At 37.1% G+C, this 27107-nt stretch overlaps 1 protein-coding gene and 1 pseudogene across 6 annotated transcripts in view; one reads left to right on the top strand and one right to left on the bottom strand.

Moving 5' to 3' along the window:
• Positions 1 to 3943: 3943 nt before the first annotated feature.
• PIAS2 (protein inhibitor of activated STAT 2) overlaps positions 3944 to 27107 on the bottom strand; it is a 94943-nt gene continuing 71779 nt past the window's right edge. For 2 of the 5 annotated variants that reach the window (XM_082852695.1, XM_082852697.1), the window contains exons 11-14: positions 24980 to 25151; positions 16956 to 17095; positions 12100 to 12137; positions 7581 to 9412 (exon numbers count right to left, since the gene is read on the bottom strand). In XM_082852695.1, coding sequence (XP_082708821.1) covers positions 9230 to 9412; positions 12100 to 12137; positions 16956 to 17095; positions 24980 to 25151 — 533 coding nt within the window. In that variant the 3' untranslated portion in view covers positions 7581 to 9229. Of the gene's footprint in view, positions 4721 to 7580; positions 14961 to 16955; positions 17096 to 24979; positions 25152 to 27107 lie in introns of those variants that run through there. The other 3 variants (XM_082852698.1, XM_082852696.1, XM_082852699.1) reach the window with 3 other exon arrangements.
• On the top strand, positions 17609 to 24968 carry LOC309970365 (small ribosomal subunit protein eS25-like; annotated as a pseudogene). Its single transcript has one exon. The product of its transcript is annotated as a small ribosomal subunit protein eS25-like (transcript).

Below are 27107 nucleotides of genomic sequence, written 5' to 3'. Positions count from 1 at the left end.
TCAGAATGTGGCCCTATTTGGAGAAAGGGTCTTTAGAGGTGATCAAGTTAAAATGAGGTCATCAAGGTGGGCCCTAATCCAATATGACTAGTATCCTTATTATAAAGGGGAAATTTGAACACAGAGACAGCCATGTATGGAGGGTGAAGATGTTCATCTACAAGCCAAAATGAGAAGCCTTGAACAGACTTCCCTCAAAGCCTGTACAAGAAGCCAACACTGCTGAACCTTGATTTCAGACTTGGTAGCCTCCAGATGGCGATAAAATACATTTCTGTTAAGTTTAAGTCATTCCCAGTTTGTGGAATTTACAGCAGCCCTAGCAAACTAAAACAGCATGTGAATTATACCTCAATCAAGTTGCTACCAAAAAGTCAAAACAATATGCTGTCTACAAGAAACTCATTTCAAATATAATGACATAGGTTGAAAGTAAAAGCTATTCTAGACAATTGCAATAGTATGGTTAACAAAAGAAACAAAATCCTAGCCCTCATGGAACTTACATTCTAGCTGAGTAGATGAGTGTGCCAAACAGTGTGGGTCAGGTGGCTGGGGAAAGGCAGCTAACCAAGCAAGGTTTCATCTACATTTACATTTCCAGGGCAGAGATAAGAAAAAGAGTTCCTGAAGGAGACAGAAAAAGAATTGTGTGGTCACAAAAATCAAGGAATGGAAGGGACTGGGTCAAATGCAAATGTTGAAGTTAGTAAAAGTCAAGTTCATGGAACTTGGCAATTATGTGCACATTTTGACATCAGCAAGAATCATTGCAGGAGTGTGATGGCAACTAAGATTCCATCATGTCAGCTACTTGCCAGCATGCTCAAAATATTCTTTCTTTCTTCTGTTGCACCCACTTGACAAAAACTCAACTCTGAGTAGGCTTTACCAATGAGCAGTGTTGAAGAATAGTCCTCCAGACGAATGCCACTGTAAGTCCATGGTGTCCAACTCACTGCTGTTCTTTTCTAGTCCATTTTTTCCCATTCTCTAGAACCACCATTTCAAACCATTTCTGCTGTCTTTGTACCTATCTCCATTCTCAGCACCCCCCCCCCCCCCACTTCTGGAACTTGCCACATCACTTGGTTCTCAAAGATGTGAGAGCAAAACCATTAGGTGAAAACTTTAAACCCTCTGCTACCCAAATGACACACATGCCCATGTCCATGCCCATTCCTTCATCTGCCTGTGATATGGATGCCAGCTTCCCTCCTCAGGAACCTAGGTGTACCAATGATCTTGGCCAACTCCTCCTGCACCACTGCATTTTCACCTCCCCCCCTCTCCTGATTCTACCCCACTATCCTAATTAGCATTTAAATGAGATGCAAGTTTCTCCTGCCTTCAAAAAAAAATCCCTCAACCACACGTAATTCTATTGCTACAGCCTCACCCTTCGTCACAGCCAATTTTTGAGTTATCTGCACTTGCTCACTTCATTACTCTGCAGTCCTCATCCCACTGCAACATAGATTTACCCTCACCAATGCACTGCAAAAGGAAGATATAGATTACCATAATTCCTAAATTCTAATATGCATATTCATCCTCCCCCACATTTTAATAACTACCTCTTACGATCAATATGACTGAAAGCAATGGGCCACAGTTTAGATTTTTCTTTGTATATATAAAGATGCCTTAGATTCAATCAAATATGGTGTTTCTGAAATTAAAATTTTTTTCTAAATAGGTAGTTTTTATATTGTATGAGAGTTTTTTTTTTTTTTTTTTTTTTTGCGGTACGCGGGCCTCTCACTGCTGTGGCCTCTCCCGTTGCGGAGCACAGGCTCCGGACACGCAGGCTCAGCGGCCATGGCTCACGGGCCCAGCCGCTCTGTGGCATGTGGGATCTTCCCGGACCGGGGCGCAAACCCCTGTCCCCTGCATCGGTAGGTGGACTCTCAACCACTGCGCCACCAGGGAAGCCCGTATGAGAGCTTTTAGCTTCACTAAACACCCTGAAATACATTCTTTTGGCCTCTGTGGTAGCTCAGCTACTCCTTCTCAATCCCCTTCCTGGGTTCCTTGTCTAGTTCTCTTCTTTCCTCACTCATCAACTTCTTTGGATGAGCTCTTACACTACCATGGTTTCAGTACTACCCATGTTATAGGACAAGCCTGTAGCTGGTCCAATGTCATGTGGGCATGACTTCAGAGACATCAAATGAACTGATTCTTGTTCCAGTTACAAAGTAGAGTCCAATGACTTAGGTGAAGTTGTTAGCCTTGAGAGACTAAAGATGATAAATTAGAATGTTTACACCTACAGTTGTATTGCATAACTCAGAGCAGTAGAGCTGACCCAGATGACTTGGTCCTTAGTACAAAATACAGAGGTTACATGCAGAATTTCTCCAGCCTTACATATACAGTAGGCTGAGTCTACAAGGGGTCACTTAGGCCTTCAGGTTTAATAAAACACCTACTCGCACATTATTGTCCCCACTGTGCATTGCCCTACCAATCCCCCATTCCAGGCCCTTGCCCCTGAGATTTCAGAGTCTATTAGGTCAGTTTGCTGACTTCCTCTGAAATCCCCAGCATCTTTCATTCATCTGCCTCCTCGTTTCCCTCCCTTGTGAATGCCTGCTGCTCAGGTATCAAGTGATTTCCACAGTCAGCGTAAGTCAAATACAAAGGACGATCCACCATTTCTTCATTCACAAATATTTATTGAGCACCTACTATGCGCCACACCATGTTAGGCTCTGGGATGCAAGTGAAATAAGATATCACCCCTGCCCTCATGGAGCTTACAATCTAGTAGCAGGGGAAACAGACAATACACAGTAAACTAATACATAAAATAAACACAGGTTGTGCTATCTGCCATATAGGATATAAACAGTGGTAAGATTAGAATAGTTAGGAAACACCTCCTTTTTAGGTAGAATGGTCAAGGAAGGCCTCTCTGAGAAGGTAGTTAAAAACTGGGTATGAAGCCTGGCTCCCCGCTTACGATCTACATGACCTTAGGCAAGTCACTTACCCTCTCAGAATCTGTTTCCACATTTGTAGAATGGAGATAATCATATCGAACTCAAGAAACGCTCATTACTGTGAATGATCATGAAAACTCAATGACTTCTTGCTATTTTACAAGACTTTTCATATCTTACATACTTCTCTTAATATTACTTAGCAAATTTCTAGCTATCCTGAACATTCTTAGTTCTCTCTTTATCTGTGTGCTCCTATAGCACCCTGTACCTTTTACCACTGCACTGTAATCTCCCTATTCACTTATCTGTATATTCTACTGGGTCTGAGGACATGTGGAAGGCTGTGATAATGAAGGAGTCTAAGTTGGACAAGAAGTACAAAGAAAACAAAGGGTTAAACAGTGGTAGGGAGTTTCAATGGAAGAAAATGTTGAAGGTGAGGTAACCAAAAATCTCACTGGCCAGGGCGTTGGATCATCCACCAGAACACTGAAGATACTGAGAATACGAAATAATCGGAGATGGCAAAGCGTGCTGTGAGTTAGGAAGTGAGGCCTTCAGGAAATCAAAGGAGTGATCAGTGGCAAGAGTAGAGGTAACTGATAGTATAACTTCTTGGCATAGGCTGCAAAAGGGGCAGATTTTTGTCAGAAGCTTTGGGAGAAATTATTTAGACATTACAATAGAGAGGAAGGGCAGCAACCACCATCTCCTGAGATACATGGAGTGTGGACACAGCCCACACTGGTGAGAGCTCCAGGCTACGGCAGGCCTTCAGGTAACAGCCGAACTGGTTATGGCAAGGCAGTCAAGAGAAAAAGCAAAAGAACGACATGCAGCCAAGCATGGATTAGGGAGGAGAGAGGGAGGGTAGGCGATTGGGAGTGACTAGAGTACATATAGAAGGGAGACAAGGGAAGTTTGCACTTACGACTGCAGAACAGAGAAGCTTCTTGGACACTCCCTTTCTGAAATCTCACCCTTCCCATCAAACTCACCACTGTCTCCCCTAAATGACTAACGTCCAGTCTAACTGCCTCCTGTCTCGTAATATCACCATTATCCTGGTTACCCAGGCTTGAGAAATGGACTCAGCCCTTACTCCTATAACCACTCAGACACTGAATCTTGAGTCTTCCTTTGAAATGGCTCCAGCACCCCCTCCTTCCTTATTCCTGTGGCCATCACCTGAAATCAGTTCTCATAATTTTATGTCTAGATATCCGTCTCCCAAATAGCCTACCTAATTAGTGCCACTTCAGTTTAGTCAGAAGGCTTTGGAGGTACGTCTGTTTCAGGATGCCAAGTCCACTGCGAAATTTATGTTTCTTCCTTTGCAAAACAGAGACAATACTACTTTCCTTTGAAGGACCATGGTAAGGAATGTGACATTTTTGTAAGGTTCTTAGCATGTCTGTTAGTAGGTAAGAATTCCTGAGCTTTGAAAACTTGATTATAACCCTTTTGAAGTATGGGACCAGATCTTTTATACTACTCTACCCCACATACACTTATAAAACACGTTGAATATTTGTTGAATAGTTTGATGAAGGCCAAAATAAGAGGGATATTTTACAACACAACAACACTCTTCTTCACATAAAAAGAGTTGAGCTTTGAGAACACAAAAGCAGCCTTCAAATCCATTCAAAAAGAAAAAGCAGCCTGGGAAATGTGGTATGCCAATCAAGAAAATAATACCTTGAGCATCCGAAGATAGCAATCTGCTTTTCTTTCCCCAGAGCGGCCCTGAGAACACCAATATGGGACTGAAAACACAAAAAGACAAAGTGAAAAAGCAAAGCTTAGCTCTGCTTTTGTTGTTTCAGCCTTACCACTCTTCCAGTTTGGTTTGGACTGCCTCTGGCTCAGAAGATCCTACTGGTTTGGGGAGCTCAGAAAGGCCAAAATGGAGCCTACAGGAAGAGGAAAAAAAAGAGAGCTGGCTACCAAGGGCTGGCCCCAGGCACAAAAGATTTAAGAAAAGGCAAGATTTTCTAACTAAAAACAGAAAATGTAGTGTAACAATGGGCTACTTCATAGTGCAAGTAAAACTATGTAAAAAATCATTTGGATATCCTTATGTAGGTGTTTCTGGAACATATCAGATACATATATTTGAAACTGAGACATTCCAGGAAAGTCTCTGCCCATTATCTCCAAATCAGCTTCCCCAGCTCACCAAGGTCAGAAGGTGGAGGGTCTTAATGCAGATGTCTGCATAGAGCTAAATAGCACATATTCTTGGAAACTATGGTTAGACAGTTCTTCTCATACCAAATGGTTACAGTATAACTTAGTAAAACCACTTGGAAAAAATGACAGGAATCAAAAACTACGAAGTATTTACATCCTTGACTCAGAAATTCACCTCTAGGAATTTATTCTAAGGAAATCATTTATGCACAAAGACATGAACTGTAACACTGCATCATGAGATGCAACCTAAAATGTCCAACAGGGAAAGGTAACAGGAAGCATGGCACATCCATACAGAATAGTTTTTAATGACATGGAATAATGCCTGTAGATTGAGAAAAAAATCAAGGCACAAATTATACCGAGAATGAATGAAACTATGTAAAATCGCAGACAAGCAGCTAAAAGACTGGCAAGAAATATGCAAAAACAGTAAAGTGCCCTTTCCCCCTTTTCTGTATTGTCTAGATTTCCCGCAATAAGCATGTATTACTAAACATAAACAGAAAAAAACCATTATTGAGTCAGGCAAGCATTAAAGAATGGGCATTTATATTTAGCCCAATCTGTTTCTCCTAGGAATTGGAGCGTGGTTCTTAACAACAAAAAAGCAGGGGCTTACAAACCAGTCATTCTTAAAAAAGCAGAGGAAGTATTAAATTCTTTCCACAAGTTTCACCATATTCGTGTAGAACTGCAGCAGAAAAGATGGTGAATCAGGTTCAGACATCAATCACCAACCTAAATGACAATTCCATGCTCCCACAAGACACAGATCCACGGTCACAAAATACAATGTCAGACCCAAGTTTAAATGGCATACTGCTCTACATTTTCCAAGATGAAAAAGATTAGGAAAATAAAAGCATTTACTTGGGGGTGGGGGAGAGCCTTTTTTTTTTTTTTACACCCATTGGGGGCTAGAGAGAAATGAAAGACAAAGCTGAGAACTAATGCTTTATAAAATTCAACTTTACTTAAAAAGACAAAATGTAACAATAAATACTTTCTTGGCAGAAGAAAAGCAGACAACTCAGTTACTAAATGACGGATGTCCAAGACTCGTCTGAAGGCAGAATGGTTCAAAGGTCAGAATCCAAAGTCAGAATAGTCTCTGTTGAATATCATTCATCTAAAATCCAACATCTTACCTTTCTTCAAATTCTTTAAGTGTCTACCCTAGGGAAACTTGTGTTATACCAAGAGTTATGGATCTCCTTATTTATACTCACACTCTTTCCCCAAATCATGATTTTCATTCTAGCTTTCCTGATTCTACTGTTTTGTTTGGCCTTTATAATTATTCCATGACAGATGCAAAGAATTTATACCTTCTGGGCAGAAATGGAAACAGAATCCTAAAGCGGCTCACCTAAGGGTCAGAAAGTCAGTGAATGTAAGCAGACCTTAGGTGTGAAGCTACATTGAGCACCCATTACATTGTCACAAGTTACCAAAGCAAGGAAATCCTTTAACATTTCTATGTGAATAAAGATAAAAATACAGGTTGGCTAAGTGTTTGTAAGAGACTAATAACTGCAGTTCCTTTCCTTAAACATAGTCACTGGTTGGCTGACATCTAAGTAACAGCTATAGATGACCTCCTCTGAGACTGAATTATACTTGGTTGAGCAGATATCTGGACTAGTAAAAGAAACTGCTACAAAATCAGAGCCTCAATAAAAAAATATTTAGTGACCATTCTGAAAAAAGGACAGTGGCTTAATAAGCATGTTGTTGTCACAGGGCCAAAAGCATAAAGAGAAGTACTCACCTTCAAATATACATACACAAAAGTCTCAATTTTAAGATTATAAACTTAAAAGTATATTTTAAAAAATGTTAGTCGCCTGTATGAGATAAATTAAAAATTTATGTAATTCAGTGTAAAGCACCAAAAATGAACAATAAAACTGTTCACATAAAACAGTGAAAAGGAAACAAAGCACAACTATAAAAGCACAGAGGTACCATTTACAAGAACCAAGTAAATAAACTAATTTCTATTAATTTTTTTCATTTACCTGATAAAACTGTTGGTTAAACTGGGGAGGGGAGGGTCTCTGAGCATCTAAAGGGTAACAAAATGGTAACAAATATACAGCATTTCTTTATTAACAAATTATACCACACAAATCAGGTTATTTTTTCTATCTGATTACAGAGTTAACAGAACTTGCATCCATATTTAGAGCAGCAACATAAAATTTTACTAGGAAGAAATTCTGTATCTGGACCAAAGGACTGTAACGTGGACGAAGAAGGTAAAACTGGCAACTATGATGCAACTACTGCAAGAAGATTCAGGTTCGTTTTCCATGCTTATAACTCTCCAAAAGGGATAATACATTAAGGGGATAATGCAGCCAAAGAAGGGATGATGTAGAAAATCACATGAAATTAAATGAGTACAAAAAGAGCACAGGGGCGGCGGGGGGGGGGGGGGGGGGGGGGCGGGGCGGGGGGTGCGGCATGAAAACTTGAGAAGGTGTGAAAAACCAAGCAGTGACAAGTCAGCTCCCTGGAGTTGCAGCAACCCAGATTGTTCCCTATCCTAACTGAAATTGGTGGACTCTTCATCTGGGCACTTCAGCTTGAGAAATCAGTTAGATTAATCATTTTTAACACAGGTTTATTTTTAAAGTAGATACAGCTTAAGAAGAGAAAGCTAAATATTAGGGAAGTATTAAGTCCTTCAGAACTCAAAATTCTGCAGCCAAATGAATGCAAAGGAAAGTATAAAATTTGGATAAAAATGTTTCTCTAAGGGTAAAACAGTTTTCTGAGAGATTTTAAATCCAAACACACAGTAAGAGAGTGGTTTTCAAAGTGGGTTTCAGGCCCATCCTCTCCTCTTCAAACCTTTCTTATATTCAAACATTTCTAATTCTGTTTTGTCTTTTGTGGCTTCAGGAAAGAGTTCCTTTTAAAAAAAGGAAAGGGAAATCTGATGCCATCCCCATCCCCTTGCTACTGTTTGTTCTTTAAGTTTGAAAATCACTGCTATGAGAAAAATGAGATCTAAAACATATTTTCTTTGTGTTACTAAACTGAAAAGTTTCAACACAGATCTGTACATTATCCTGTAAAATAAACGAGCAAAAGAAGTTCTTAGGAAGAAATTAAACTTTGCTATTCCCACCGCCCCTAAATCTGTTCTTCCACTGCCTCCAACCTCTCAATATTTCTAGACAGTGTGAACAAAATTCTAACAAACATTCCAGCCCACACCTTAATCTAAAAACATTTCATTTGATGGCCACAGGGAATTTCTTTTTGAGAAGGTAAGCCCCCAATTTATAGAAACCTCTAGAATAAGAATGTATGATTACCAAAATAATACACATTACATCAGGGAAGACTCTGCATAGGGTTTCTTCAACATAATCACTAATAATAAAGAAAAGCCAAATCCCAGAACTTCACTCTGCATTCATCAGCACACAATATCAAAGTGTAAACAACAACCAGGGGAAAATGCTTAACACAAAGGCCATTTTTCTTTGATGGAATCGGGGAGAAAAGTGGAACTGCAGGAAGAAAAGTGGAACCCAAGCTTTGGCCACTTATCAAGACTTCATTACTTCAACGAAATAGAACAAATCTCCATGGAAAGGGCTCATTCGGCAAACGTAACTTCTTTCCATATATTTTTCCTTCACATCAGATTAAACAAAACTTGTCATTTCAGAATCACTGATTACATCTTTTTTTTAATTAGAAAAAAGTTTACTTGAATATTTACATAACTTTATTGCTGTTTATTACAACAAAAAAAATTTTAACTGATTTGTAGAATCCAACCAGTATCATATGAAATTGAAATCCATCTCTCAAGAAGATGCAGTTACAGCTGAATGTATCTGATGCTCAGAGTACAGCATGAATAAGAAAAATCCTTGCATGTCATGTGGTTCTTGCTTCAGTCATCTGTGTTCATCTCTCAGAAGGCAAAAGAATCCATTTGACACTTCAATAAATATCAAAGTAATCGTTACCAAAAAAATAGCTTCCACGGACCAGAGATCCAAGAAACAACAGTTTTAATGAATGATTCCTAGAATCGAGTGAGTCCTCCTTTAGTCCAATGAGATGATGTCAGGAATGTTACTTCCACTGCTGGTTATGACCCCTGTATCACTCCTGCTGCTGGATGAACTAACATGAGTACTGCTTTCATGGGGGCTGGTGGTGGTGACAGACGTACTGCTTGCTGTTAAGGGTGAGGTGAGACTATCCAAAAACATAGGAGGACAGTACTGCTTGAAACAAACAATGATGTCGATGAGGAAGAGGCTACATTGATTTTAAATACAGAGACTAGAAATTGTTAGATATGCACAAGTGATAGCCACATATTTAAATCTCAGTGGGACTTAAAAACTTCTCAAAACTTCACATCTTTGTATGGAAGGTGGCATGAATTTTAACATTTTACATTATTTTGTGAGTGCAGCATATTCCTGATTGTCTCAAAACTCACAGAATTTGTGACCAAATATGTAGTAGTACAAAAATGTCAACAATAACTAAAGTTATTTAATACTAAATATTGGCCCCAAAATTATGGCTCATACTTAATCTCAAAAAGAATTTGCTCACTAAATGTATTTATACCAGATTTAAAACACACTGTAAAAGGCTAATAAACTTATTTTTAATGGTGTTAAGAAAAATGCTAATGCAAAATTCAATAATTCTCTCAAAATTTAGTATTAATCAGACCCTTAAGGAATAATGTTAAGACTGATCAGCGGGAAGGCAGCATCTGACTCCCTTGTACATACACGTAACAGAACCTGTGTAATTAGAAGATAGCATACATTCTAACATAGAGACTACATGGTAGCTAACTACCACGGGATGCTCAGAGAGAGAGTTATCTCAGGTACTCACAAAATTTTGGAATAAATCTTAAAGGAAATCTAATCTAATCTAATTTCCTTTGAGATGCTTGCTTGACACCCCCTTCCAACTGTTCAAATTTCTGGTTTCTTTAACATCTTAGTTGCTGATTCCCAAACTAATTCCGACCTGAGTTTAGTACTCTAATATTGACCTGGAGGAACAGAGGGAGACAAGAGCTAAAAGCTTTATATCACCATAGAATATTTTATGTGAGAGACAACTGCACTGACTTGAGTGAGATAAGTGAGGTCCAGTATACATTACAAGAGAGGTCCTAAGTCTGTGTTTAGATTGACTGTATGAAAGAAGATCAGTAAAGATATCCGATCAATATTATCAATTCTATATATTATTCAGCCTATCATCAGAGATATTAAAAACAGAAATTTAAAACTGAAGTTGTTTAGACTACATGATCTTCTAAAAGACCATAAAATGGGAACAACGGCCCCAGGTTTAAGGCTGCCAGTCAGTGGAAGGGCAACAACTAAAATTCAGGGTGCCTTTTAAAAAAGTAACTTAATGTTTAGGATGGACAATTGTCTTGGTTCATCAACAAAACGAATGCCAGGCACAAAGACATTCAAGGGGAGTTCTTAAAGAGCTTCTAAGAACCTCTAAAGAGAGTTGCATTGTCAGGTATTAAACTTCTTTAAAATCAATTTTTAATTTTCCACTAAAATTGAGCCAAGAATCTGGAAAAAGCCCAGAAAGTTAACATTTTATTTCTACTACCTCTGAGGGAGTTTTTGACCACCTAGGAGTAAAAAGGTACCCTTCTTCATTTGTATAATGAATGCTAGATACTACAGTCCTGCTATCAATAGCCTGTACATCTTGAAATCTTACAATACTCAGGTTGCAGCCAATCTAACTCTGTAGCCTTTATGTGTAATTTGAACACATCTGCATAAGGATAACAGGGATTAAGGGGGCAATGTGGAGGTAAAGTAGAACAAATCTGAGGATTCAAGGAAAACTGAAAGCACAACCTCACCCTTCATTTGGCTTAGCAACAAGTTAGCCTGACACCAAGCATGCTAAATAGCCCTATAAAATCAAAATCCTCTAGGTTAAAAGATCATTTTTTAAAAAAGGATGATTCACATTAAAAACAGTAATACTTTAAGCCTGAAGAATCTATTTCCTTAAAAAACAGATATTTTGCTATAGAATTTACTGCTGTAACAAAGTCAACTCAGGGTGAGAAGAAGAAACTCCTCATTCTGTGCCTGTTACCTTGGGCCCAAATTTCCAGTGCTGTTTATGTGATCAAATACAGAGTACTGAACAAGGAAGCTGATACAAGACCTGTGGTTAGCTGATTCTGAGCAGCCTACAAAGCAGTGGTGCATGGCTCGTCCTCTATCCCTCCCTACTCTGAACACTTCTCTCAAAGTCTCTTTCTCTGTTTTGCTCTTCCCTTCAGCTTTTCCCATGCCTTTTCCTCCTCTGCTCTGCCTCTGCTATAAGCCTTATCAGTGGAGTCCACACTCATTGCAAGGTCTTCATGTTGGGACACTGGGATACTAGAGCTTCTTATCTCTGACAAAGAAAACAGGAATGACTGGTTTATAGCAATTTTAGATTAGGGCATCTCCAAAGTCTGAATCTGATTGCCTTTAAAAACAAGGAAGAATCAAGCTAATGATTCAGTCTGTTTAATCAGCATCAGCTATTTTCTATGTATAGAGCAAGTGTTTTACAACTTATCTCTATAAGGTTTTAACTTCCAGTCATTGAGCACTGCTTCCCCTCATTTTAATCACTCAAATGCTCGTAAGAAATGCCAACTGATTATATTAAACTAAATAAAATATAATTTAAACTTCCAGTATTAAAGGCCAAAATATAATAAACTGAGAACTAGCAACTTCATCCCTTCAAGTAAAATTGTGAAATATTTATATAGTATTTCCTTTCCATCAATTTAAGTAACTGAGAGTTGACTGTCCTGATTTTATGCAACTGGTCATTTTTAGTTAGTATGACACAACCAACAATCAAATACAAATTAGTTGCTTAAATTCAGGATACATACCTGGGGATCAACTGGAATAAGGGAAAGAAAATCCAAACCTAAAACAAAAATGTTCTGTTAATAGTTGTCTCATATGTTGGAGACAAGAATTATTTCCCTAAATCATTTTTTATTTATCTTAAGTCATAAAACATTTGGGTTAAGGTCTTACCATTCTGCCATAGGGAAGGTCTATACCACAATCAGGATATTTATGTGGATAAAACCCAAAAATGAACATATTTCCTAACAAAACAACTAGAAAAACCGCCTCCCAGAGACTTAAAGGGGGCAGTCCAAAATTTTTCAGATAAATAGGACTAGTCAAAGCAAACTTTCCCCCTTTATCACTTAGCAGAATGAGAAGCAATAAAATGAAAAGATGACGATCTGGATTCGGACCATTAAAAAAACATACTTAAGACTCTTAAGGTACTTCACATTTATTTTTTAGAAATACACCACACTGAGCTTCATCTAAAATATCACTTCTTAAGCAGATAAATGTCTATTTCATGGACAGCTCTGTTCCCCAGTTCCCACAAGAAGAGTAGCAGTACACAGTTCAATGTGCTGCACAAAGCAAGCACCTGCTAACTGCTGCTCACTAACAAGCTAAATCTTACCAAGGTTTGCTGGGTTATAAGCTAATGCAGTTTTCTAAACCAAAGCTTTGGGATTCTCCAGTTATGCTTTTGAAATAGAACTGTGGTAAAACGTTGCCCAGTAATACCATTTTGAAATATTAAAGTTATAACAATAAATAATAAAATATTTCAGGTCTGAAAAATCTAGCAATAAACTTCAAGGTCAGTCCCCATAGACCTCTGTTTGACTAAATTTCAAAACATTAAAAAAAAAATAAAAAATCACATATTAGGTGTACATTACTAAGATGGGCCAATTTCTATCCATTCTGTGAATTTTTATATGCTGGTATTCAATGTCACCTCAAGTATAATAATCATACAGAGTGTACTCTAATACTAGACTGTTACTCTAAAGAGAGAATATTAGTGGGAAATATTTAAAATACTTAATAACCAGTATGAAAAATTTATAAATCAAAATGTTAAAGTATATTTATTCCCTGATAATCTCTAAATAAGGGTATGATAAAAATACTTATCAAGTAATACAAGCTGTAGCACCAATCATTTGAAAGAAGTCATTTAATTTCTAAAGCATTTTTGAAAACTGCTGGTATTTTTCATTTCATATGCCTATCACTAGCTATATGATACAGCAAGGTTTGAGCCAACACTGGAATCACAACAAACTTTTCCAAGGAGCTCCCCATTAAATTGATACTAAGGAGGTAACATATCTCAATAAGCAAAAAGTTTCTCTTCACACTAATGATACTGTCCAGTAAATCCTCTCTCTGCTTCAGCTGAACAGTAATTCACAATTTGTCTAGCCCTTATAACACCTTCTGAGAGTTTTATACATTCAACATTTCTATTATGGACTACGTCACAAAAAGAGTTTATTTGCATATCATTTTATTGGTTTAATTGTATTCATTTTGTTTTGCTTCAAATGGTATATAACATTATTTATATAATAACTTCTGCTTTTAAAAGCTTATTTAATTTCAAATATTCAATCACTTTTAATGTTTGTTGAATAACTCAGTCCATTTGAATATCAAAATTTCTTTATAAAGCTACAGAAAGTATTGCTATTTCTGTTGGAATATTGTGTATTGAAGCCAAATCACTCAAAATGCTCATTTTCTAAAGTTTATTCCCATTTTGTAACTTCAGTTTAAATAAATACACAGGCTTGATATAATTTTCAAGCTGCTTTTGTAGTTCTAGCACTGGAGACTGCCCATCGAGGAGGTGCCAAGTGTCTCCATATTTTCATTATTTCAATTCCCATCTCTTCAGATGTACTGCAATTCTCTTTGATGATTATTTCATGTGTGCTAGTAGATATACAGTCTACTGATAAAACATTTTAAGAGATTTGTTTGATCTATATCTTTTGAAACCTCATCCAGGGATAACTGAATATGGTAACTTATACAATGCCATAATAAAATGTCTAGAAACTTTTCTGAAATTTTGGTTGAAACCCATTGTCTCCCTAGCATTACACAGATGCTGGATACACAAAATTCAATAATGTTTTTAATGTAAATATTTCTCACTGAAACCATTTTTCTCAAACAGTAACAATGAAGTTCGATATAGTATTTCAGATGTTATTCCTATTAAAAAAAGATTACAAACAATGTCTTGCAATTCTACTTTGTAAGTACAGACTATTAAAACCCTTACATGAAATAGATGACATTTCATGAACAGTGATCAAATGTTATTGCCTTATTTTCTAAGTTTAGTAAAATGCTGTTTTCTTATTTCACCGTAAGTTTGAACTGCAATGATATGTTGTACTGACGTATTTTTAGGCCCTCCTAAGTATTCCACAGTTGAAAATGCTCATCTTTAACTAAAAAGCAGGCAGTGCTAAAAATTCTGATGGTACATTCTAAATGCTTTTGTCAATACTGATAAAATTGTCGTTTTAGATTTTAAATGCTTCTTCATGTGAAACTGACTCTGTATATCTTATTAATAACAACACATTCTCCTTACTTGAGCCATGAACTTTAACAAAACATAACTCCTACATGATTAAATATGTAAATGTTTAGCACTTTCAAATTTTAATGATACAACTTTTGAGCACTATTCCCACCTGACAAATATGGCACTAGCAATAATAAGGCAGTCATATTTTTTCATGAAATAATCAAGCTGTTTTCCATTCCATAAATACAAATTATGTTTTATTTTGCATTCACTGTTGCACAGTATCAGAAGATGTTCCAAGCTGCAGTTCATTATTAATATCATTTCTTCTTTGTTCTCCTGCAGATTCAGAAGATTCATGTTTATGATGTTTAAAAGGAATGTTAAGAAATGTATTAAAAGTCTGTCATCTCTCCATTCTTGGTGTTCTATTTAATATTTTATTATAAATTATTAAACTTATAAATATCAAAACTCTGTACAGTATGACTAATTACATAAAAATTATGCACAAAAAATCCCCAAAGTAATTACTAATTACAAAAGAGCATATTAACAGTAAAACCAAAGTAAAAACTAAACTACTTAGATGTAGTAACTGCTACATAATTCATAGATGACGGTAAACTGGTAACTCTTCTAAAGTACAACAGTTCCTATTCTATTCTGTTTATCAACTGATAAGAAAGCCTTTCAACATTTTAATAATTAGTATCACTATACTGGCTTATATTGGCTAAATATCAGCCCTGGATATTAGTCTTAGTTCCTTAATGTCTGCTTGAAATGCATTTTATGAAATACACAGTTAACATATTTTACTGTTTTTCTCAAATCTGTACATTTTATAAAGTAAATAGGCTGACTTTATGCCCAAATTTTGAAATAATATAAATTCCCTGAAATTAAAAATTCATCCAAACTCACATAACTCAAAAACTAACAGGGCAAGTGATTTGTACATTGTACCTATTCTATCGCTAAATGGCCAGAGTCACTTAGTAAAAACAGAGAACGTTCATTATCTTTTTTCAGGATTTTTAATTCAAGATCTTTAGGAAACAAATCCTTCTGGAATGCTTGTTTGTAAGATGACATGTGGACACTCTTCAACTTCATTTGAAACTAGCCACAGTTAAAGCAAAACATGGCAGTAAGGAATTAAGACTCTCTGACTTTCCATCTTTCTTAGGACCATGAAACCTCACCTGTAACTCAGCATCAAGCTTTGTATCAACAAATACTCTATAACTGGTGCTAGCTGGGTTTACAAACAATTTTTTAAAATACCAATTCCCAAAGTACATGTGGAGTAAACACATTTAAGAAGCAAAAGGTACCTAACATTTTTTTTGATGGATACTATTTTTAGTCTACTCTTTTCCATTAAATTTTATTCAAACTGAATAAATGCTGAACAAATTTCAAGTGACAAAATTACACTGGGGCAGAGTACACAACTATCAACTTTTTCAACAACACAAACTTTGCCCAACAGAATATACATTGTGCTTAAAAATAAAGACCTTACTAAGAGGGGCAAGAAGAATAAATCATAGGTCAAAATTAATTTCCTAAATCCAGAAAATTAACAGGAGGAGGTGACTGTATTCCACTAAAAGGGCCCTTCAAAGAGAAGGGAAGTCATGAATTTAAGAGTCACTGGTACTAACTTGCTCAAATTTGATCGACCAAAAAATGTCTGCAAAAACAATGGCTATGTAGGGAGAGAAAAAGAGGGAGGGAGGAAAAAGCTTTAATTTTATAGTAGGGCCTTGGTTGCATATGTCTTGGTACTAAGGTTATTCAAGCAGCCTTGAAGCTTTTAACTGTTGAGTTAACATACATATAAAAGATATCCCTCAATATTAGGCAGAGCTCTAGGGAAACAGCAGGTAGATCCTATTTTTACAGGGTAAAGCTGGTAGGCAACACTGACCTCACAGTACACCAGTATATTCTGAAGTTGTGATGGGATACCAAGAAGTGATGGGCTACTAAAAAAAGTATGAGAAAACAGTCTCCCTAACCTGTGAAGCTTCCATGATAAACGAAGAAAGAGTCTCCCAGTATAAATTCTCTATGAGGAAGAATAAATTCTGTAAAATTTTCCTACTATATTTCCTCTCATCAAAATCTACAGATTGCTCTATAGTTAAAATGATAGGAACTGAATGTGATATATTTAAAACAGATACTACCTTTACAGGAAGCCTTTCCTTAGCAATTTCCTTAGCATTTCTATTTAAGATATTTAAATTATATTTGCTCCACAGATTAAGATAAAAAGAAATGGTAAAACTTGATAAAAAAACAAAACACCTCTTCACATACCTGGCAAATCTGATGACATGCTTGATATTGGCGTGTGGTGGAATGGTACTGAGTAGTCTGTTAATGAAGGCGGAATAGCAGCAGGATCAACCGAAGTCACACTGGACACCCTTACAGAAGATGGCTGATACATGAGAACCCTGTTTTAAATAGCACGGGAAATTACAAACAATCTGGCTGTTAGTTCACAGGAGAGAAGGGCTGTACCACTGGGCATTGTCAGTCGTTAAGTTCACTAAGTTTCCAAACAACTATACGGCAGCTACTCACTACACAGTACTCCACTCACTCTCCTCTTTCATAAGTCTTCACTTTAACATGAACACATGTTGGCTCTCAACAGCAGCTGTGACATAAGAGCACAGGTGGGGCTTCCCTGGTAGCGCAGTGGTTGAGAGTCCGCCTGCCGATGCAGGGGACACGGGTTCGTGCCCCGGTCCGGGAAGATCCCACATGCCGCGAAGCGGCTGGGCCCGTGAGCCATGGTCGCTGAGCCTGCGCGTCCGGAGCCTGTGCTCCGCAACGGGAGAGGCCACAGCAGTGAGAGGCATACCGCAAAAAAAAAAAAAAAAAAAAAAAAGAGCAAGGTGGCGTTAAAACATAATGGACAGTGCTGGAGCAATACATAAAACTTTGATCCACAAACAGGAATATACTCTACATAATGATTTTATTAATGTATATGTAACATGTATGTGAATATTAGTAATTTTATATATAAAGAAATTTAGAAATAAAATAGAAGACTCCTAAGATTTGATTAAAATCAGAGTACCTTTATGAGTGAAGCTACTTACTATAGCTCAAGCATGATTTCTTCCATTCTAATGTGAACTGTATTAATTATTAGCGATCTTATCTGGGAATCACCCAAGCAAAGATAGCCAGTCCTAAAGCCAGCCAGCCTGATAACAACAGGCAGCAATCAGAAATTAGAATAAGACAACTACTCAGGATTTCAGACATAATATCCAGAAATAAAAACACTGGCTACCATGATACCATCTACTCTTCTAAGAGGGCTTACGACTTTGAAATTCACTGTTCATGCTATGAAAAACGCAAATTAAATACACTTAAGATATACTTTATTACTGGTATTTATACATGTATGTATACACACTATATATATAATAACTTTATAATTTTAAGAAGCAGTATAGTTAAACATATTTTTGAAAAAGTTCAGGAAAAAAGAGAGATGATTTTGCATTCTTCCTACTTAACCTTCATTTTATCTTAGTCCAGGGTAAACAATTAGAAGTTCTCAAGAAAACATCTTGAACATATACAAGAAACTAAGCCATGTTACTGACCCTCTGGCTGATGGTGGCCACCTTTTTGTCCAGCATCTTAGTGAGGCTGCAGTGGTAGCACCTGCTCTCCGAGCTCTGCGATGCCACACAAGGATGACAAGAAAAAGATAGATGCTGGAAAGTCAGCCAAGAAAGACAAAGACCAAAGGCAAAATGTGGGACAAGCTCAATAACCTAGTCTTGTTTGACAAAGCCACATAAGACAAACTCTGTAAGAAAGTTCCTGACTATAAGCTTAAAACCCCAGCTGCTGTCTCTGAGAGACTGAAGATTCACAGTTCCCTGGCCAGGGCAGCCCTTCAGGAGCTGCTTAGTAAAGGACCCATTAAACCAGTTTCAAAGCACAGAGTTCAAATAATTTATACCAGAAACACCAAAGGTGGAGATGCCCCAGCTGCCAGTAAAGATGCATAAACAGGTCCCACCACTGTACATTTTGAAAAGTAAAACTTTACTAAACTGAAAAAAAAAAAAAAAAAAAAAAGGAGGGTGGGGGACGGGGACACAGGGACATTAGGTCATTAGGACATTACGGTCAGCATTCCAAAGCGCTGCCAGTAAACTACCGTGAGCTTATTAAGAGAGGCACAGAGCTCTGTAGCTGGAAGGGACCACTACAAAGATGAAGCACAACTGACAGAAACAGTACAACCATCAAAGTTAGACTGAGATGACAAGTAGGACCTCTAGGCGTCCTTTCCCTTGGTTGAAACTTCCTGTTATTGCTCAGATTATTAAATACTAGTAATAAGAAATGATGACATATTTGCATGACATTCTTCATACTCTAAACAACTGACAAAACTATTTCATAACCTCAATTAAAAATCTCAAACCACTTAAATAATCACCACCTATTTAAACACTGGAGTCCCTCTAAAACCAGTTTCCATTATAACATGAGGCTCTTGTCTAGCTGTTATTCTGTACTATTTGTCAAAAATACAGATGTTGTTGGAAAGGAGGAAAATGAAGTCATCTTGAGAGGACACACATGGCTGTGCTGGCAACTGCTAGTCTCAGAAAAGCAAATAAATAACATAGGTCAGAGTTCAGGAATCTTAAACTGATCCATTTGGGAGGCAAAGGAAATATAACATGCTTGAGACGGTAACATAAGCCTCATATTTCAAAACACATTTTCCAGATGTAGATGAAGATGGACAAAAAGAGCAACCTGACTCGGTTAGAATCAGAAGGTTTCTTGGTCTCCAGTGTTACCTGTCAACCTAAAACCACAAAGGTAGACTCCAGAGGGGGAAAGAGAAAACCTGAGATGAGCTCAAGTACATATGTTATATTAAAGCACATCTTTTTCTGGAGGTTTGAAGACACTGGTCCTCTACAAGGATGAAAGTAGACCAAAAAATCACCAAAAGTGTTTTCAAATTACAAATGATCCTACCTCCCACACAGGAATGTGTATCAGAAATTGGGGGATGGGAGATGGGGATAAGAAGGAAAATGACAGGGACTTCCCTGGTGGCACAGTGGTTAAGAATCCGCCTGCCAATGCAGAGGACACGGGTTCGAGCCCTGGTCCGGGAAGATCCCACATGCCGCGGAGCAACTAAGCTAATGCACCACAACTACTGAGCCTGCGCTCTAGAGCCCGTGAGCCACAACTACCAAAGCCCGCGTGCCTAGAGCCCATGCTCCGCAACAAAAGAAGCCATCACAAGGAGAAGCCCTCGCACCACAACGAAGAATAGCCCCCACTCACCGCAACTAGAGAAAGCCTGTGTGCAGCAATCAACACCCAACACAGCCATAAATGAATGAATGAATGAATGAATGGAGACACTGGTATATGTTAGTATTAAGAAGGGGGTTTAAAAAGTGGCTCTGATTATTATGGTTGTTTCACAGTATTAATATCTTAATCATATATGTATTTTTTAAGATGCAAGCTTTTGAAGAAGACCTATATGTGTGTGTGTGTGTCTGTATACATATATATGTATGTGTGTGCATATATATATACACACATACAATATACACACATACATATGATTTCATTTATTTTAAAAAGTTCCTACTTAAAGGTACATTTAATCTATCACTTTTTCTCTGACACTGAAAGAAATGAAAAGAAAAATTTCAAGTTTACAAGAAAAAGACAATGACTGCCTTCCTCTTGCTCCCTCTTCTTGTCCTTTGATGTCTCACACTGGAGATTGTCTTTTGTCTTGATCCTGAACTGATCTTTCAACCTGGATCAGATTTATAGAAAACAACAATAAAACTCATTTTCCTACCCTGGGCCCTTTATTTACATCTGTAGAGGAGTAAGGTCAATGTCCCAATGGACATGTCACCACAGTAACTCTTTTTTTTTTTAATTCTTTTTTTAACCACAGTAACTCTTAACCACTGCATATCTTCTGTTCTCATAACATGAAACTTTGAGTGATTAAACAACTATTCCTTGTTTCTCCAATACAAAATGCTGTCACAACACATGAAAATGTCACAATCCACTGACAGTACAAATTATTAAATCAGTATCTAAAATCTCAGCAAACATCAAACTATTTAGTGTAGGTTAATTCCTATTACCTGAACTTTGTAACCATTAATACAAATTCAACTTTATATAGAATGGGTGAAATTCGTCATTTGTTAGGATTATCAAATTACCTACTGGTAGAAAGATTTTTGTTGTAATCAGAATCTTCACAAAGACCACATTCAGAAAGGTAAATGATTCTGATGCCTATGCAAAAAAAGATGTATTTATAGATACGGAATAACAGGAACCATGGAGAAATGTAAATGGCTATGTCTGGTGGAATTGTGGGCATGTGATGCTATAAAATAATAAAAACATTTTTTAAAACTTTTAATATTTGTTACTCCCTCCTCACAGGATTGGCAAACACACACACAGGCTTTATGTGTACAATAAGTATGTGTACATATATAAATTTTTATAGCTGTATCCATAGTATCACAGCACAAAGGTAAACTGCTGGCATGCTGCTAGACAGCAAACATTAGTATTCCAGACTGTGTACTAGATCACTGAATTCATCATACTTGGCCCCAACTTACATGTCTGAAAATTCAGTAACTTGAATTTTTATCCATAAACCTGAAATTCACTGGGTGCTCCCACTTTATGATCATAAAAATATTTTAAAAGATTCAATTTTGCTAATGATTCTTAATCTATTTCTAATCTTTGTTTCCTGTCTTTAGAATACCTCCTCATTAATGACAAAGCAGTCATTCAATTTCCCAGGCATGGGGTAGGGACATAATATTTAAAATTATCTTTCAATTTAGAAAAATAGCAGAGGTTTCCTAAAAGTCTTAGATTAAGGTGCCAATTTCTTCTGACAGGCTATGCAGGGAAAGAGGCTAGAAGAATTACCATCAAAGTGTTAACAGAATGCTTTTTATTTCTTGATGCTTTGAAAAATTGTTTATAAGAATAATTTTTTTCAAAAACAATACCTCTTAAAAAATAACTGCTCACCCGAATTTTAGACTGTAACTTAAAGTAAGTTTTCCTGTTTTTCCTCTATTTCCCATTTGCTTACTATCATTGACCAAGAAGTCCTATGATAAACTTACACCTCAGAAAAAATTTCTAGATGCTGACACAAAAGAGAGGATACGAACAGAATGACCAGGAACAAAAACCAGGAGATAAAAATGTAAGAGTTGGGAGGGATTACAGAAATGATATAACCATAGCCTGAGTCTCCACTGTGACACCTGGACAGGTGGCATCCACTCTTTCTTAACACAGAAAATGTGATTTTAGCACAAAACATCAACTTTCTTAGTGTTCAGAAAACTCCAACGGGAAGTTTTTCCATGTATCTTTCCTCCATTGGACTTAGATCTGCCAAATGTTATAACAAAGAATAAACTTAACCCAGTTCATCAATGACTCCCGTTCAAGAACTACAAGATAACTATAACATATTCTTTTCTCCTGGCTTAACAGCTTCAATCCTTAGACCCATTCATCCGTCAGGCTATGTTTCCACTATTCACCATCCTGTTTCCCTCCTCTGGCTGCTCTCATTAATACCCTTCTTGATGACAGCCCTGACTAAAATCGTCTAAGTGAAAGTTTTCTAGCCTAAAATGGAACAAAACTGGCATGCGTATGTATCCTGGACACTGCTTCGTTTATTAATGCAGTCTAAGAACAAATCAGCTCAAGTGGTGAACCCTTCAAACCAGTAAGTGAATTCTGACACTTCAAAGAGTTTCTATCAGGAATGGCCATTAATTTATGGACTGTCACCATCTATTAAAATGACTATATACAGTCATCCCTTGGTATCTACAGGGATTGGTTCCAAGGACTCTCCCACCCCCCACAGATACCAAAACTCATGGATGCTCAAATCCCTTATATAAAATGGTGTAGTACTTGCGTATCCCCCATATACTTTAAATCATCTCTAGATTACCTTATAGTACTTAAAACAATGTAAATGCTATGTAAATAGTTGCTGGCAGCAAAGAGCAAATTTTGCTTTTTGGAACTTAAAAAAAAATTTTCCCCAAGTATTTATGATGATCCATGGTTACCTGAATCCATGGATATAGAGGGCTGACTTCTTGTCCTATGATAAGATCCATTTTATCAATGTATTTCCTAACAATAAAGCATTCTTAGATAAACCCTACTTGGTGGTAATGAATGTCATTTTAATGTATTATTAAATAATTTACTAAGACTGAATTCAGAATTTTCACTGAACTTCCTAACTTCCTGTTTCATAATGGTTCTTCTCTTTTGGCTGTTAATGTGTAAGTCTAGTTAGGGTATTAAGAGTTATGTCAACTTTGTGGAATGAGCTGGGAAGCTGCAATTTACAGACATTTTAAACCAAAATTTTCATGTGTTGCTGGTTTAGTCAAAAGTTTCTACCTTATACTCACAATGTTAGTTTTTATTTTCTTTTTAACCTCGATGAGGAGACTTACATCTATCTCTACGGTAGCTGACCGCAGGTGTGAACTGTCCTGATTCCTCTGCATGTTGAAGTCATTTCAGATTGTCACCCAATGTACGTGCCACTCCTCCAGTTCTAAGTCCTCATCAAGTATTGGTAAAAATGTGCGAAAGGAACATAGAGGGTAGACCCTTATGGCGAGCCACCAGAGACACCCTCTATGATCACAGTAACTCATGAGTCCATATCACTACGCACAACCCTTCAACCTGGCAGGAAACCATCTAACTATAATACTGTGCAACCTATGTTTTTCCAGCATATTCTAAAGAGTTTCATTAGAGAGTAAAATCTGGAAATACCACATCTAAGTAGTCATTCCCATGATTCTCCACGTTAGTAAACATTTCAAAATTACATTTTCATTTTTTATTATTTAAATGCTAGAAGTGCCAAACAAATTGTCTGAAAGGAACAATAAATGATCAGCATACCCCCCAAAAATCTCACTTGAAATACTTATTCCATTTTCTGTTCCACTAAAAAAACAAACAAACAAACAAACAAAAAATACCCTTACTGTGATACGTAAATCACATCTGGAAATACAAGCATTTTAACAGTGAAGAAGGCAGCACAAAAAGTTTAATTCTCCTGGTTTCAAAAGTAACTATAAAAAAAGAATGTTTCAAAAGTGCACCGAGAATATAACTCCACTTGTATAAAATGTCTAGAAAAGGCAAATTTATAGAGATAAAAAGAAGATCAATGGTTGCCTAGATTTGGGGTGTGCATCAGGATTAACTGCAAATGAACATGAGAGATGTTTACTGGCTGTTCAGAATATTCTACAACTGAATTGTGATGATGACTATACAACCCTATGAATTTACTAAAATCACTGAACTGTGCAATTGAATACTTAAGATGGGAGAATTTTATGGTATATAAATTATACCCCAATAAAGCCATTAGAGAAAAGAAGTGCTATGAGAAGCCAAAAGGTAAGGCTGGCATACTCAAGTTTGAAACAATATGTTCATGGATGTCAAGAGAACCCGCTGCTACTTTCCTGCAGGTTCCAAAATCTCTAAGAAGCACCTATTGCTAAATACTCAAACCTGTCACTCACTATATGTCAGCAACAGCTTCTGCCAGATGACTCATAAGTAAACGCTAGACTGCATTTACTAGCCCATATTTTGCCCTGGAGAGGGTGAGAAGGGAAGGCAATCAATTTTTTACTGAGACAATGACCATGTGGTTGACACTGAGGCTGAGCTCTTTCATTATCTTATTGAAACCTGAATTTAATCTTATGAGGTAGGCATTATTTAACCCCATTGTAGAGAACAGGAAAAGGAGGCTCAAACAAGTTAAATATTTCAACCAAGATCACAGAATGAGTAAGCAATGGTGTCAAAATTGGAATCTACACTTGTCAGATTCCCAATTCCACACACTCGGCTTCCTCATGTTGGTCTGTGATGCCAAATTTACTCCTTCCAAATAGATTCAAGAAAATAACAAAAAGTATCAAATTTGAAATAAATATTTAGACATGAGAAGATTTCAACTCTCACTTCCCAAAGATGGGAATATATTCTTCATCAAAATTTGCTTTCCTATAAACAACATGCTCACTTGAAAATATTTCAACTGAACAAAAGGCAAATTAAAATAGCCCTATATGGTTATGCAACTCTCAAAGAGACATTTACAAACTTATCCCAAGAATAGTTAGTTCCAAGTATAATAAACAATAGTGAACTATAAATTAACAAACCCTTTGGTTGGGCTGCTTTGTGTTTCTGACATAAAGATGCATTTCCTTTTGGCAGGAGGGTCTTCCTCTTCATCAGAAGAGCTTTCTATTGTTAGGTCAATGACATCCACTTTCTTCTTGCTTGCCTCATTGGCTACAGTCACTGAACAAGGCTTACTGAGGACACCTGCAGCTGCAAGTAGGGAACAGAGGGGCAAAAAAGTCAAAGGTGTAACACGAGCTCTAAACATAAGAGTTTTAACTGTGTAGCACATCCTGGAGAATACAGAGCCAATAAAGCCCATACTCTGTCCCACGGACAGAGACCAACTCTCTAACTCCAGTCATCTGTCTATAAAATGACTGCTTACCTAGGGAGACAGGGTGAGCGCTATGCCTTGTGAGAAAATCGAAAGCCTCTTTCAGATGGCACACTCCGCGTTATCTCCCCAGTACTGCGACAGATTTGCACAGATCCTGCACCTCACGCTGTCTCCCTAGGTGAGGACTCATGTTATACACAGACATCCGGAGTTAAGGGGCTGGTCTCTGACCATGGACAAGAGTATGTAGCTTTACTGGCTGTGTATTCTCACAGACATGCGGTAGGGTTAAGTCAGAATCATACTTCCTATCTAGCAAAGCAGTGGTGCTCACATCAAAGAATATATAAGCTCTACAGCATAAGCAAGAACTTGATAAAATTTTCACCTTGATAAGTGGAAAAAACCCCAAACATCTCACTTAAGTTACTCAGACATTTAAAGTTTTTCTTACCAGCTATCTACTTAGGTTCTCCTTTCTGCCCACTACAATAGTCTCACATGATATGTTAACTCACCATTTCAAAGAGTGGTGAGTTGACTCACCATTCTACTACAATCTATTTAGTAGAAAATGCATGCTACTTGATAATGGAAAAGCAGCAGCAACTAATTAACTAAATCACTACTTTTCTCAAGGATGAGGAAAACCCTGATCATTCCACCCATAGGTTCAGTAACAATCACAGAAGAATGATTAATATTGACATAAATCCTTTACTTTTTCCTCTCTTCTTACTCTGAATGCCTATTATTCATTACATTATTAGAATGTTAAATATAGTCAGCACAAAACTCAAATGCAGTGACTGGACTATGCCAGATAAAAAGAAACTAAGTTCACCTATCAGTTTCAATTTCTCAAACAGCCTTTATTTTCCCCACTCAGGGTAGACAGCACAGGGAGTTGAAGGTTGAGTATAATTCCTAGGTAACCAAGGCAAGAGTCAAATTTCTTCCCACAAGGCAATGGAAACAATTAGTTCACTTCTTTACCAACTAACCTATGACCATCTTCCCCCACCCTCCATTAATGGATGATACAGCCTCTCTAACCACACCTCCACCTGGGGTTCCTCCAACAGGTGCTCTAAAAATAATTCTGAGGGACCTCCCTGGCAGTCCAGTGGTTAAGACTCCGTGCTCCCAATGTAGGGGACATGGGTTCGATCCCTGGTCAGGGAACTAAGATCCCGCATGCTGCACAGTGTGCAAAATAAATAAATAATTTTTTATAATTTTTAAAATGAAAAGTTCCAAATAAGTGTCCATAGAAATGTCATTTATATTGAAATGATTTTAAAGAACACAAGTAACAAATGTTGGAGAGGATGTGGAAAAAAGGGAACTCTTGTGCACTGTTGGTAGGAATGTAAACTGGTGCAGCCACAGTGGAAAACAGTATGGCAGTTTCTTAAAACATTAAAAATATAACTACCATATATGACCCAGCAATTCCACTCCTGGGTATATATCCAAAGAAAACCAAAAACACTAATTCGAAAAGATACATGCACCCCCAATGTTCATAGCAGCACATTATTTACAACTGCCAAGATATGGAAGCAACCTAAGTGTCAACAGATGAATGGATAAAGACAATGTGGTATATATATGTATTAATATATACAATGGAATATTACTCAGCCATATAAAAGACCAAAATTTTGCCAGTTGCAGGAACATGAATGGACTTGGAGAGCATTATGCTAAGTGAAATAAGTCAGACAGAGAAAGACAAATACTATATGATATGACTTATATGTGGAATCTTAAAAATATAACAAACCAATGAATATAACAAAAAAGAAGCAGACTCACAGATA

This window comes from Leucopleurus acutus (assembly GCF_964270905.1).
Source record: "Leucopleurus acutus genome assembly, chromosome: 13".
NCBI lineage: Eukaryota > Metazoa > Chordata > Mammalia > Artiodactyla > Delphinidae > Leucopleurus > Leucopleurus acutus.
Note: the sequence above shows the minus strand (reverse complement) of the source record. Positions and strands in the feature narration are given on the sequence as shown.